General features: G+C 52.9%; 5 protein-coding genes across 5 annotated transcripts; 2 read left to right on the forward strand and 3 right to left on the reverse strand.

The window, feature by feature from the left end:
- Positions 1 to 1,394: 1,394 nt before the first annotated feature.
- Positions 1,395 to 2,561, forward strand: Z520_09576 (uncharacterized protein; the record flags this gene model as incomplete). The annotated part of the gene is made up of 3 exons (XM_016780070.1): positions 1,395 to 1,477; positions 1,533 to 2,163; positions 2,223 to 2,561. 3 exons carry the CDS (start codon positions 1,395 to 1,397, stop codon positions 2,559 to 2,561), a joined length of 1,053 nt encoding a protein of 350 aa, XP_016629009.1.
- A 1,099-nt stretch (positions 2,562 to 3,660) lies between these two features.
- Z520_09577 (uncharacterized protein) lies at positions 3,661 to 5,181 on the reverse strand (the record flags this gene model as incomplete). Its single annotated transcript, XM_016780071.1, has 2 exons — positions 3,661 to 3,917; positions 4,056 to 5,181. 2 exons carry the CDS (start codon positions 5,179 to 5,181, stop codon positions 3,661 to 3,663), a joined length of 1,383 nt encoding a protein of 460 aa, XP_016629010.1.
- Positions 5,182 to 5,211: 30 nt separating this feature from the next.
- On the reverse strand, positions 5,212 to 5,535 carry Z520_09578 (uncharacterized protein; the record flags this gene model as incomplete). The annotated part of the gene is made up of 1 exon (XM_016780072.1): positions 5,212 to 5,535. The coding sequence occupies one exon, from the start codon at positions 5,533 to 5,535 to the stop codon at positions 5,212 to 5,214; it is 324 nt and encodes a 107-aa protein (XP_016629011.1).
- Positions 5,536 to 5,928: 393 nt separating this feature from the next.
- On the reverse strand, positions 5,929 to 7,695 carry Z520_09579 (uncharacterized protein; the record flags this gene model as incomplete). The annotated part of the gene is made up of 1 exon (XM_016780073.1): positions 5,929 to 7,695. The coding sequence occupies one exon, from the start codon at positions 7,693 to 7,695 to the stop codon at positions 5,929 to 5,931; it is 1,767 nt and encodes a 588-aa protein (XP_016629012.1).
- Positions 7,696 to 9,153: 1,458 nt separating this feature from the next.
- Positions 9,154 to 10,337, forward strand: Z520_09580 (uncharacterized protein; the record flags this gene model as incomplete). The annotated part of the gene is made up of 4 exons (XM_016780074.1): positions 9,154 to 9,394; positions 9,479 to 9,527; positions 9,585 to 10,102; positions 10,186 to 10,337. 4 exons carry the CDS (start codon positions 9,154 to 9,156, stop codon positions 10,335 to 10,337), a joined length of 960 nt encoding a protein of 319 aa, XP_016629013.1.
- Between the last annotated feature and the right edge of the window lie 2,491 nt (positions 10,338 to 12,828).

The raw sequence follows: 12,828 nt of genomic DNA on the forward strand, positions 1-12,828 counted from the left end.
GCCGACCTGGAGGGACAGGTGGCGTTGTCTGACGGGAAAGGAGGTCTAAACCTCGTCATTGTTGGGCACTTTTGTATGTCACTTTCGTGTCAGACGGAGCCATTTATTTGAAGTCGGCGCCCTGAAATAATAGGCTACTCGGTGAGTCGGCTATAGCACGGAACAACCACGCGACGAGTTATTCCGGGTTCCCGGAGAGCTGATCCGACTGGTCGAACCTCAAGTGAGTGGTGTGGCACTGTTGTCAGCAGAAATGGGGCGCCAACTTGCACCAAAGTCCTGGCCCCCAAAAATAGAGCCTCCGAGCCTCCTCCAGGAAGGCTTCAAAGCCGCGGACTCCCATCGCCAGACTGATCTAGTTACTGCTGGTTTGCGTTTTGTGAAGAGAGAAAAGTCCTTTATCCATGCAGCAAGGTTTGCCCCAGAGTCACCCAAACACTATTACTACCAGAAGTAAAAGACTCAGGCGGCGGCCGAGGGGCCCAGGCACTGCCAACTTGGAAGGCAACTCCGGCCCCCACGCCCCCAGTTCCTCTGTGCAGGCCTGCCGCCTGGTTGGGCAGCCCTGTCCTCTGTTTCTTTTTTTGCTGGGATTATTCGCTCAGCCTACGGGCAACCCTCCCGAGGACCCTCTGTGCCCCCCAGTGCCTCCCCCAAACCCTTCCCTGCGTGCCTGTTACTCTCGCTGTACCAAGTACCTCGTACCTACAGTAGTTAGAGCTGACGAGATCTACCGAGTACTGTAACCAGCTGTGTCCATCATCAGACTCCTGATTATCCATACTCATCTCCTTAATTGTTTCCCATTATTGTATACCTACATTCTCTTTTCCATCTCTCGCTTTATTGAATCCTCATCAACCACGGTCGGATCAAGGCGCCAGGTCGAAAGTTGCCGCCACCACACAAGTCTATACCAATTGCTCCTAAACTGCCTTGGCCCGCCAGCTTCGCCCGTTCCAGACGCGCCTTGAACCAATCCTCATCTGCCACTGCCCCCCCTCCTGAGTTTCAGCAGGACCCAGTCACTCCAACCGACAGAACTCTTGCGCTCTTTAATCCAAACCGAACCTGAACCCAAGAGGCCCATCTCTTGACCCTCCCTGCTGCCCTCGACTCGTTCGCAGTCCCTTGCCTGTGTCAGTGCCCGCCTTCTTCCGTCGACGTTGGGACGTTGCTGAGCCGGACCACAATTGCACAATTGTGGTAGCCCAAGATCAATCGAAAGAGATTTTACACCAGCTGCGCTCCAAGCCGTCAAAATTCGTGCTCACGAGTCTCGCGCTTCCCTCCTCGGAGGTCAGGCTGACAACTACCACCCTCTGCCAGGAGGCTACCACCATCGCGAAGGTTATGCCATGAATGACTTTGATAAGAGAAGATCAAGATCAATCATGTATCGGCCAAATTCAAAGTGGACATGGGCGTTCTCCCTCATCGCCTTGATCCAGGCAATGATTATTCTTGCGTTTGAAAGGTACGGCCATGATCGTCCGCCCATGGAATGAATTAGTGCTAATACCGGCTTTCAGTTATGTCTTTGCCCATTTCCAGATTCACCTCGAAAAGATTCCCGGCAATCAGACCTCATCTCGCACCATTCCAACTTTCTTGACCTTGTATATTTTCGGATTTTTATACCAGCTAGTCCTCGTCTGGGACGCTCTGCGAATGAAAAATACCATTCAGGTCATTGGCCTGGTCATGTACAATGTCGGCCTGCTCATCTATGGCGCCGTCCAGATGGACCAGATTAGGGATGCGATTTTGCAGCTGGCCGAAGATAACGACATCCGCAAGAATATTTGGTCAGAAACCGAACCATTTTTGGTCGCCATCCCCTGTATTTTGGCGGTCGGGACAGTCCTCATGGCCGGCTGCGCCTGGAAACTGTACGACGAATTCGCCTGGACCATCTACAAACGCATTTCGGCCGATCTGAGGATGAAACGACGCTACCTCCAGTACCAGGTCTACATCGCCCTGTTGAAGTTTGACTTCTTCTTCTTCCTCGGATTTACCGTCCAGTTCGTGGTCATTGTCAACCAACGACAAATCGAGTTCGCGCTCACTATTGCCGCTATGCCGGTCACCATTTTCATTCTTCTAGCAGCTGCATTGTTCGTCCGGAAAGAGTCTCTATTTGGCACCATTGTTGTCATTGTAAGTGAATACGTACAACTTGTCGATCTTGGGCACTCCACTAACCTTGTACTTCGCAGATACTTTACTTCGGCGGTCTGGCGTATTTCATTTTCAAGATGGTTCGCATGTACTCCTTTGGGTGGGATGTACCTTATCTTCCAGCTCGAAAGGAACTCACCACCTTCGCTGTCTTGACCATCATCCTGATCCTTGTCACTATTGTGTACGCCTGCATTTGCGCGCACAACTATAACAAGGGACTAAAGCCCTACGTCAACAAACCGCAGAACGTTGAGGACGACGAGAAGCCCATGAGCGGAAGCGCCTACGCGCCCTTTGCAACGGAAATGGAACCATCTGGGAGTGGAAAACTTCCCGCGCCAAGGCCTGTTGCCTCGCGGATGGAAATTGATTAAAGGAGATGCCAAAAGCAGTGCAAGTTCTTTTTTTTTTATGGATACCATGTAGCGGGCGTTTCCAATGGATGACTCGTTGTCATTTTTCAACCGTGTGCGCGGAATTTTTTCTTTACTCATCTGACGAGGAGTTGCAGCCCGACATTGGCTGAATGAAGCATACACTGTACCTTGGAAACCAGGCACGAGTTGGGCAAGGGTACGAAATATCATGTGAATGTAAATGCCAGGTTGGAAAAGGGGCAGGAGGCGGTCTAGCCAAGGTCTCTACAGTGAATCCATGTACCACTGTTGGGCCTCATACACGGAGAACACATACGTGAATAAAGTACCCTATTCCTTTCTCTAATGAACCGTGTACCTTGAGAAAAAAAACAAAACCGGTCCCCTTATCCAACTGATGTGGGCGTTCTCGCAGAGGTTAGTGTGAACATACCGAGTAATTATGGCGTGAAGGATACCTAGTATGAGTCCGTTTCATATTCGCTAGGTACCCCTAGGACTCCTTCGTCTCTTCGTTCCCTCGAGGATATATCCACCTAGTAGATAGTAGATAGTAGATAGCAGATACGCGATTACATGCACCCCTTTCTCCCCAGAGTCTCTTGAAAGCGTATTTGTATTTGTATTTGGACTGAACTTTCCAACCGCACTCAGGCTGGGAACGAAAAACCTCCCCCTAGGTACGTAGCTAGCTAGCAAGCCTCGTCCACTACCGCTTAGTCGCAGCATGGGAAAGCAATGCATGGTGTCCCGCCGTCGTCGTGCTGTGTCCAAAGGGGGATCTCCCGTCCGATTTTTCACCAGCGCAACAGCCTCTCCCCCTCCCCCCTCCCCATTCCCTCTCTTCTGTTCCTTTCCCGTCTCGTCGCTATTCCAGAAAATTTGCAATTTGACATTTTGCACAGCGCGCGCGCGGTAAATCTGCAGAAATGAAACTTCAATTTAAAAAACCAGATTGAAGAAGACACAGGAGTGAGATTGGGAGGAGAAGCAAGCGCGTGAAAAATAGGACCAAAAATATTGGAAACGAAGAGAGTGCCTGTGTGTGTGTGTCGGTGCAGGGATCCCAAAAGCCCGCGCTACTCCGTAGGGTATCCTACTCGGCCATGAAAATCTGCAGCATCTGCGGCAGCGTCCTCTTCTCCTCGATGATGTCGTCCGACACCTTCCAGAACGCCGTGGGACCCGCGGGGCCGTGCACGTCGTAGTCCTTGTCGAACCAGTTGCCCAGGATGCCGCGGGCGGAGCGGAGGCCGCCGACCTGCACGCCCTCGGAGCGCCAGCGTTCCTCGCCGTGGAAGATGGAGAAGGAGGTCCAGCGGATCGCGCCCGTGCGGGTCTCGCGGACGGATCCTGCGTATTCTCAAGTAAGTCGGCTTTGTTGGTTCTTTTTTAATTTGGAAGGTTTGGGGGGGAGCGCGCGCGGGTAAGACAGAAAGAAAGAAAGAAAAAAGGAAAAAAGGGGGGTGCACTGGACTTCTTTGCCCTCACCTCTGATACTGGAATTTGCATTGGGATCCCAGGCCATAAAGGTACTTCGACTGGTGCCCGCGAAGTAGACCGCCGGCATCAAATCGCGCCCGTCTTCTCCCTTTTCCTCTTGCTCCTCGATCCTCGTGACGTGCAGCTGCAGTTTGATCAAGCGAAACGCCTCTCTCGTCGTGATGGGATCCCGTTCCTGGTCCGCTGGAATGTCGGCGTTTCTTTCGAAATTGAAGCGGTAGAGGTCGTTGTAGTCGAGGAAACAGACGATGCGCATCCAAGTGCCCGTCACACCATAGGGGTCCAAGGCGTCAAGGCTCGGATTGGGAGCGGGCTTGATTTTCCCCGTGAGTGGCGACGACACATAACTGTTGGGCGCGATGCCGGCGAAGAGGCTCTCCCAGGGTTTGAGGAGGTTGGATCTGGTCGACGAGACTGACCTGCTTCCCTCGCCAGTGGACCGCGGCGGGGACCCGGGGAGTCCCAGGAAGTCGGTGCCGCTCAGCCCGCGTCGTTCGGTGTACATTCTGTGGTTGAAGCCAAGGACGACCATGATGGCCTGTACCTTCTCCCAATCGACGCGTTGAGTGCCATCCTCGGTGAAGGGGCCCCACATGTTCGACTCGTTGTACCGGCGCAGGTCGTAGACTCGGGATCGTGCCCAGGGATGCACGTCTCGGATGGGACGCGGACTGCTTCGGAGAAGATGGCGCTCTTCTTCGCTTTGGTTGGTCTCGTCGATGTCCGGATCTTCATACTCGTCGTCATCGTAGCTATCGTCGAATGGGCCTCGAAGCCCGGCTACCGCGACGTGCGGACAGGAAAGTCCATCGGAAGCTGGCCAGGGCGAGTCTAGGTTCAGGCCTGCCAGAACGTGGAGTTTAGCAGAGAGCTGACGCAACGCTTCTGTGGGCGCAGCGGGCCACTGGTGAGGTCGGGCGCGGGCGAAGAGGCTGGATCGGCAGAGAAAAGTGTTGATGTTGACCCCCTTGGAGTAGAGATTTGACAGAAAGTCGCTGATTTTGGTGGATGAGGCCGTGGCTTGTTCGGCCAGCCTCACCGTCTGTGTAAGCACTTCTTCCAGCGCCTCAGTCTGAAAGACATGGTTAGTGGCATGGAAACGGTTGGAAGACATCGCGGTCCAGGTCATGCCTTTATCTCATCATTATCTGATGCCAGGATCTTTTGCAGCCTCACTAAACGGGTCAGTCTTTCTCGCCAGGACTTGGTATCGCCGTCTAGAGGAGGATCCTGATAGCAAGTCCTGGTCAGCAGGCGGCGCCGTTGATATCAAATCATCGTGGAAGCCGGCCTTGACTCTTACAAAGAGGGACAGATAGTGGAGTCTCCACAGGAACTCATCGCTTCTTATGCAATTGTTCAAGTGGTGACATGTCCTGGCCAGCGATGCTAGGTCTGATGGTTCCACGTTCTGGAAGATGTTGTGTAGGACTTCGGGAGCCAAATCCAGCAGCTGGTAGTGTGCCATGGCAAGGATTGCGGCGGCAGTGAGGGTGAGATGGGGTTAAGCTTGCGGGGAGGGGTCAATGGTGAAGGCACCTTGGTATTCTGTTCAGCTATATCTCTGTATTTGATCCTGCGAGCGCATCGACAAGGAAATCAGGCTTTGGTCATTTTTCAGATGGACTAAATGGGATGGATCCAGGAACGAAACTCCTTAAGGTGGAGGTGAGTTGATGATGAGTAGAAGACAGTAAGTGTTGGTACAGTAAGTGCATGAGAGGAATCCGAGGCCAGTTTGTTCCCGGGCCTCTTCGGAGATAAGGGCTCGGCTGATGGGGACTGGCTAATTTATCCGCATAGTATCTCTCTAAACGTCTCCTCCCTCTTCCGCTCCATCTCAGATGAACCTCAAAAAGACTCAGATTTCAAGTATATACTGCTGATACGATGGCCCCGCCATCGTTCGCATACTAGGCTCCAGCTCCAGCCACAGTGAGTGGTATCTCGACTGGTCCGCCTGCCCCGTCCACAGAAACTGGGCCAGCGTCTCTCGGTACCGATCATAGTCTAGCAACCCATGTCTGCGGCATGCCTTCCCAAGCATAAACACGTACGAGGCATGAATTGCTGCCAGCGCACTGGTCACCGCTCCTGTCGACAGAATCCATATCAACATGGCCGGAGCAAAGTCCAGCTCCCTGAGGTCCTCGTCCATGGTCAAAAGCGTGTCGTAGAGTTGCGTTGTCAAGACGTTGAAATGGCGGTACTTGAGAGGATTACCTCGTAAGTGGTGATGGGTGAAGAGCAACGCCGCCAGAGACACTGAACGCCAAACCGTGGCGTCCCAGCGGTTGTTCCCGGGTGCCGTGTCTCCTTGGACAATAAGTCTCAATTTCCTTTCGATGCGATGGAACATATCACCGCGGCGCATCCTTCCGCTTTCAGTGGTGCTGCGTAGAGGGCTGAGTTGCTCGGCATGACAAAGCTCCCGGATGTCGTTCAGCAAATCTAGGACCTTGTGACGAGGAACGCCAGCCGCCCTCAGTTCTGCTCGACTCAAGCCAGGCAAGGGCCTGGAAAAGTTGCGTTGCTGAAAGCCTGCCCAGGATTCATCCCAGACCTCGATTGGTGGGAAGCGCAGTTTCTCGTCGAAGACCTCCGAGTATATCAGATCGTTCCAACTAATCAAGCGTTGCAGATGTTGTTGAACGCCCGAACGCAGGGATGACATGCCGCCCCGCAGCTCGACAATGGCATGCATGCCCGCCATGTGTTTGCTTGCCTCTGGGTATGAATCCATCACGAGGGCAATATTGGTCAGGGCCGACACGGCCGCGATGGTTTCATCACTGGCCGCTTGTTGCGGATCTGACAGACGGTCGTTGATCAATGAGATAGCTGCCAACTTATGCTGTAGTGTTTTCATTTCTTCCTGCGAATCCGGAATCGGTCGGCGGTGACGGAAGTGCACTCCCCAGCTATACATGGTGGCATGAAAAACCAGCTGGTCGCTAATGGCGAATTCAGACCAATCGCTCTGTCCGTTGATCGGACACCACGGGTACCTTTCATAGTGGCGGAACAGGTACAGCCTCGCTTCATCCCCTTCGTCCAGGTGGATCGGTAAGACGCCGAAAACATCGGTGTTTCGCGATCCAAGCCAAGTTATAGGCATGCCAGGTACGAAGCCTGACTCGGCGGCTGCGTTCTGCTGCGCGTTTCCTAATGATTCTGTCTTGTCTTTTGAGAGATCCGATTCGGCTGCGTTGCTCGCCTCTTCTGGCGGCGGGTTGGCCTTCTTCTTACCTTTCCGATCTCGGTAGGGATATCTTTGCTCTAATTCACCAGATCGCATTCTAAATCTCATCTTCTGCCCGCCGGTCATAGGAGTCTTTTGTCTCTCCGTGTGCAGCCTGGTGCCTGCGAATGACATGACGGAGAAATTCTTGGGTTCCGTTTCTTGTTGCTCTGCATGGCTTCGTTCTAGATAGTTGCGCATAACGTGAGCGCGCATTGATTTGAGCTGCTTGCGATCCTTCTGCGTCTTTTTGCCCGTGGAAGTGACGAACAAAAAGCCACCTTGTGACGGGGCATCCTCCGTCCCTTGTTGGTGCGCATCGTCAGTTTCGCTGGCTGGAGGACTGTTTCCTTCGGGGCTTGACCTCGAATTGGTTGCGGGTGCCATGCCAACTACCTGTGCAGATTTGACCGATCGCGGTGTCTCTTATGGCTCCGACAGTGTTGAACTAGGGGACTTGGGTGCTCAACGAGGATCACTACTTCTTCATACTGCAGCGGCTGAAAATATAGTTTTGCTCCCCTTTTGCTCCCCTTTTGCTCTGTCTGACGCTGAGATGCACATTGGATCTCAGGAGTGCTCAGTCAGCGGTGGCCATATCTCGCACCTTAATTGAAGACCCAATTCTGAATCAGCAGCAGAGCCACTGCAACGATGGTGACTCGTCGGCTCCATCATTTTGTCGCATCATGTCGCTGGAAACCGTTGTCCATCTACATCACCATGCGATTCTGCTTATGTAAATCGCGTGCCGGAGGGACGATTACTCATCATGGTCGGGAATATACTGCTCGACTGGCACCCAATGGGCCTCTTCAAGCTGCTCAATCACCGTCTGCCACTCCGGAATGGGTAGTAGTTCTCGGCGAGAGAGTCGGAAGCTTGGCACAATGGTGACGATGTCCTCCAGTGGGCAGAGTACCTAGGTATGTATTTGACAGCGGAGACATTTAGGAGTGTCGGTCATTTAGGAGCAATGATAGTTCAAAACGTCCAGACGCTCAAATGAAACTGGCTGTGTGCAGCAAAGTCCGTAACGGCGGATGTTCGTGTTCTGTTAGAGGGCATATATGATATGACGTGGACAGTTGAGCGAGATAAAAAGATATGGCGACCCAGGCCTTGGCAGGAAACATTTGCTGGATGATTGAACACTCTCTGCCGTAAGATCTCAAACACCACGTCGGGTGGGAGATACAATGCTGGACGGGGTCCAAAGAAAAAGGATGATCAAGGAGATAATTGAGGACACAAAGTTGTGCACACCTGTGCCAGTCGGTGGTTGCCCGTTGCCCGTTGCGCGTCCTACTGTGCCAGTGGCCCATTGGCAGTGCACAGACCAACTCGCAACAGATGCCCAGTGTGATCCTTCTTGATAAGGAGGCTCACTGGCGGTGACTGGTATGGCAGGATGAGCAATCAACCATTGGCGGCGGCGTCTCCATCCTGCCAGTATCATCAGTGCATCACGTCTGGTGCGGCGCAGCTTACTCGGTACTTAGTAGGTCAGGGGCAAGGCTGTCCACTCATTCATCCACTCATTCCCGCCCATGTCGCAACGTGGGCAGCACCAAAAAAAGAACCAAAACAATCCCCCAATGTGCCCTGCCTCCCTTTCCAGCTTCTCACCAACTTCCTGCCTGAAGGGGCCAATTTCCGGCCCACGCAGGGCGACTGGCTCAAGTGATCAAATCTGTCGTCATCGCTCTAGGTTGTTGTCGTTGAGTGTTCTGGCAATAAAGAATGTTATTGTCGTTGTCGTTGTTGTTGCTTTTCTGATTGTGTACCTCGTGTTTCTGCATTCCCCTGGGCCGCATCGACTGCTACTGCTCAACTGTTGCAGCCATGTCCTCGCCGGTCAACGGCACTCACGCCTGGCCCAGATCATCCCAAGGAGAAGGTGGAGTTGAACTCGGCCCTAATGATGGTGCCGCCCTCATCTCAAAGACCGGCCTCCCCTACAGACTTTCCGAACACCGCAAGAACTGGGCCACTTGGTTCGCCTTCTTCTGCTTCGACGGCTGCGTGCTTCCCATTATCTTGTTCTACTCTCTCTGGTATGGTTCGACTTTGACCCATTGGACAAGTATGTGGCACCCGGATCTCTCTGAAATAGAGATCGAATTGTGGCGCAGAATGGCCTCTCGGGCTGACTGACTCCCACTGCCAGTCTTTACGCTCATTACATCTTTGTCCTTTTGGACCTCTTATCACAAATGGTACGTACGGCGAACGAGAGCTCTCCACATGTCCCCAGATTTTTAATCTTGACCAAGGTTCTCCCGGGGGTATCGGCTGTTGATCAAGCGCGATCCAAAGTACAGACCGATAAATGGCGGCCGCTGGTGGTTTGACTGCTCATATTATATCTTGTCGCTGGCGCTGTTGATCGTCATTGTTGAACTTGTCGCTGCAACGGCCACCAAGGACGTCAAGGTCAAGGTCATCGCCATGGCGCCGCCCTCGGTCCTGTACACCATCGGAGGTTACATGCTGCTGCAGAACACGGCTCATTGCCTGCGCATCCGCACCTTTGTCACGCTTTCGTCAGTCAAGCGAGGCTCTCTAACGCCTCCGCCGTTGTTTACCGTCATGGAGGACGTCTTCGCTGTCGACGGCTGCCACTTGGGCTTACCCGCACGGCATGCGATGCTCGCCACGTACAACGCCAGCGCGAGATTTCGCAACACTCTGATGTGGTGGTCATGGATTTGGTGTCTAGCCTGTCTGGCCGTTGCGGTCGGCTTGTCTATTGTAGTCGGGCTTGTAAAAGGAACCACAGCCTTCGGTATTAGTAGGTTTTCGCCTCATTTCCTCCCCTCCTCTTCACAAACGCGACCAGACGATCATGCTAATCTAATATCTCCTTCACTTCAGCTTACGGCGTCTCTTTCCCATTCATCGTTTTCATGTCGGTAGTCACCGCTTTCTGGATGGAATCCAGGGACGCCCGAGGTGCTTTCTCGGCACCTGTAGGTCAAGGGAAGGCCTTGCGGAGTGTTTCTGTCAGGAATGGCCGTCTCGCATAAGTCACAGACACTAACAAGGTTTCAATCCAAAATAAACAGCTCGCCTTCCCCAGCCCCCATCGAAGCCCTTACCTCGCCAGCGAAGAATCGCCTCTGGGCTCAAGATGGTCTGTCTCTCACCGCCTACGCAGCCAGAATGCGAAAAAGCACGACCGATTAGAAGACGATCTATGCGTACCAAAGTGTGGCCCAGCCCGCCGCTCGACGGGGCCGATGCAGAGACCCTTTCGGCTGCCACGACACACAAGCCCCAATTCCAAGTTTCGACCCGAGAGAGAAGAGCCCCAACTGCGAGCACGGCGTCGTTCAAAACAGCAACGTCGCAGTTTCAAGCTGAGGTGGAATGGGACAAAAAGGCCTCCACCAGCACGCCCGTCGCTGAGACCACAGGGGGATCTCGAGCACCAGTTCCTCCATCTATCCACCCGAACCATGCATTCCCAGGTCCATTCGGTCCGTGAAATGCAAATCAAAGCCCGGCGGAATTCGAAAGTATCCAACCAAGCCCGCCCCCGGCCATTTCGGCCAACAAGTATCTCTTGTCATTGCGAACCATACAAGCAGACCCTCTCAACGGCCGGCCAAACCAAGGAAGAGGGAACCGCGGGAGGAAAAATCAGTGCCACCCCCCAAAGCTTAATCAATTCGTCACCTAACCTGGCGACATTTGAGGCTATCGTTTTGCTTGGATACGGGGGTGTCTGCGGCTTTCCGGTCTGGCGAGGCGAGGCGAGGCGAGGTTGTGGCGCGGAAAAGGGGAGATGGGTTCACCATGGAGTCCTTAGATATATATATATACATTATATCATCCCCCGAACTGTGCTTTATCCCTTACTATTTTCGTTTAGGGAAGGGAGCGAGGCCGCTTTGATCGGGCACGTGACGGAGCATGGAGGAGGTCCTGGCCGAGTTTGGGGGAGCGCGCCCGAGCACTGGGCGAGCTACAGGGGGCACTGCCTAATGCCCATTGCCTATTCGCAGATGCCAGTTCGGGCTCAGGGGTCCCTTTTAGGTGTCGACCACGGCTATCTAGCTACAGCCCCTCATTTATTTTAGCCATGCCTACGACCAGTAAATTATAGGCCTGGATGCGGCGGAGCTCCGTGACTGGGCCAGAGTAATAAGGTACCTTGGGTGTCAAGATTCTAGGTACAGCACCTCGTATTCTGTTGTGATTTTACAATTGCCACTTACTCAAGACATTAAGCTGCCACTTTTCATGGATCGTGAGGCATATTACAGCAGTCTTCCGCTGCAAGCCGGACAGATAACATTAGTAATAGTCCACGCCACTCAACTTTTCGAGCAGCCAATATCAAGTCATATTGAGATGGCCGATCTTTCGCAACAGCCCACGGTTCACGCGGTTAAACAGCACAGCATTCTATAAATTGCGATTGAAATAGGTTGTTAGTTACTAAAGGTTACATTGATGCACTTGGAGGGATTCGCGGTCAAGCCTTTCGAATCGTTTGGATCGATCAAGTCTGCATCTATTCCTACCGAACCGTAATGAAACACCTCAGAATCCTGAGGTTTGTACCTCTGTTTTCTGGGGGGTGGGAGTGAGCCTAATACCTATGCAATGGGGACTGGCTCAGCTGTGCTGGGGGAACCAAAGCTTAGTAATGAATCGAACGCTGTACTTTACCGTACCTCCTCCCTCCTTCCCTCCCTTATATTAAGTTATTACATGCCTACTTCTAGATCATCCGTGGACTAAGACCTATTTTTCCTCCTGGCAGGAAGAGATATGGGACGCTGTCGATTCGGTCACGATGCCGGATCTAACTACTGATCCACATCTCGGGCGATACTTTACTAAGCTCGATCCCAGCATATATTAGCCCTCTAGGTATTCTACTAGGATAAATAGACCTTCGATCGCAGATGCGGTAGCAGTGTATGCGTGAACTCCGACAATCAACCACCTTGATCCACGAGCGCGGATCTGACAGACGAGGCTAGACAACAGCACAGATTGAGTCTATGAAACACACGTGGAAATGGACTTGATGAACCAGAAAATTCTCTTCTCCCTATGTCCGAACGTGTCTATCCATGAGCATTAACTGACGTTACGAGGGCAGGCCATCCGACCCCTAGGTTGTGGAGCCCAGGATGTGACCAAGGCGACGCTTCGAAAGAGATGATATTCTCAGGCGGGGGTTGGAGAGGACCAATAGACATGCCAACGATGACTACCGTATCACACCCTCGTACGCATCTGAACATTATTCCGACTGATCCTCGAGATTGAGTAGATAACGACAGCCGCAGAATATTACCTGAAATAGTGTCACAAACCACCCTTTTATGAGGGTTCTACCTGTGAAGGAAAACCGATGACTCCTGTCGCGCTAATGGCGAACCGCTTGGTAACAGTATACCATCAACTTTGGAGGGCTTTTGAAACACATGGCCCAACCTTTATTCGCCTGGCCTGGAAGCTTAGCACCGTCTAGGCGATTCCCGGGGGCCGGGGGGGGGG

Source organism: Fonsecaea multimorphosa (genome assembly GCF_000836435.1).
Source record: "Fonsecaea multimorphosa CBS 102226 unplaced genomic scaffold supercont1.24, whole genome shotgun sequence".
Lineage (NCBI taxonomy): Eukaryota > Fungi > Ascomycota > Eurotiomycetes > Chaetothyriales > Herpotrichiellaceae > Fonsecaea > Fonsecaea multimorphosa.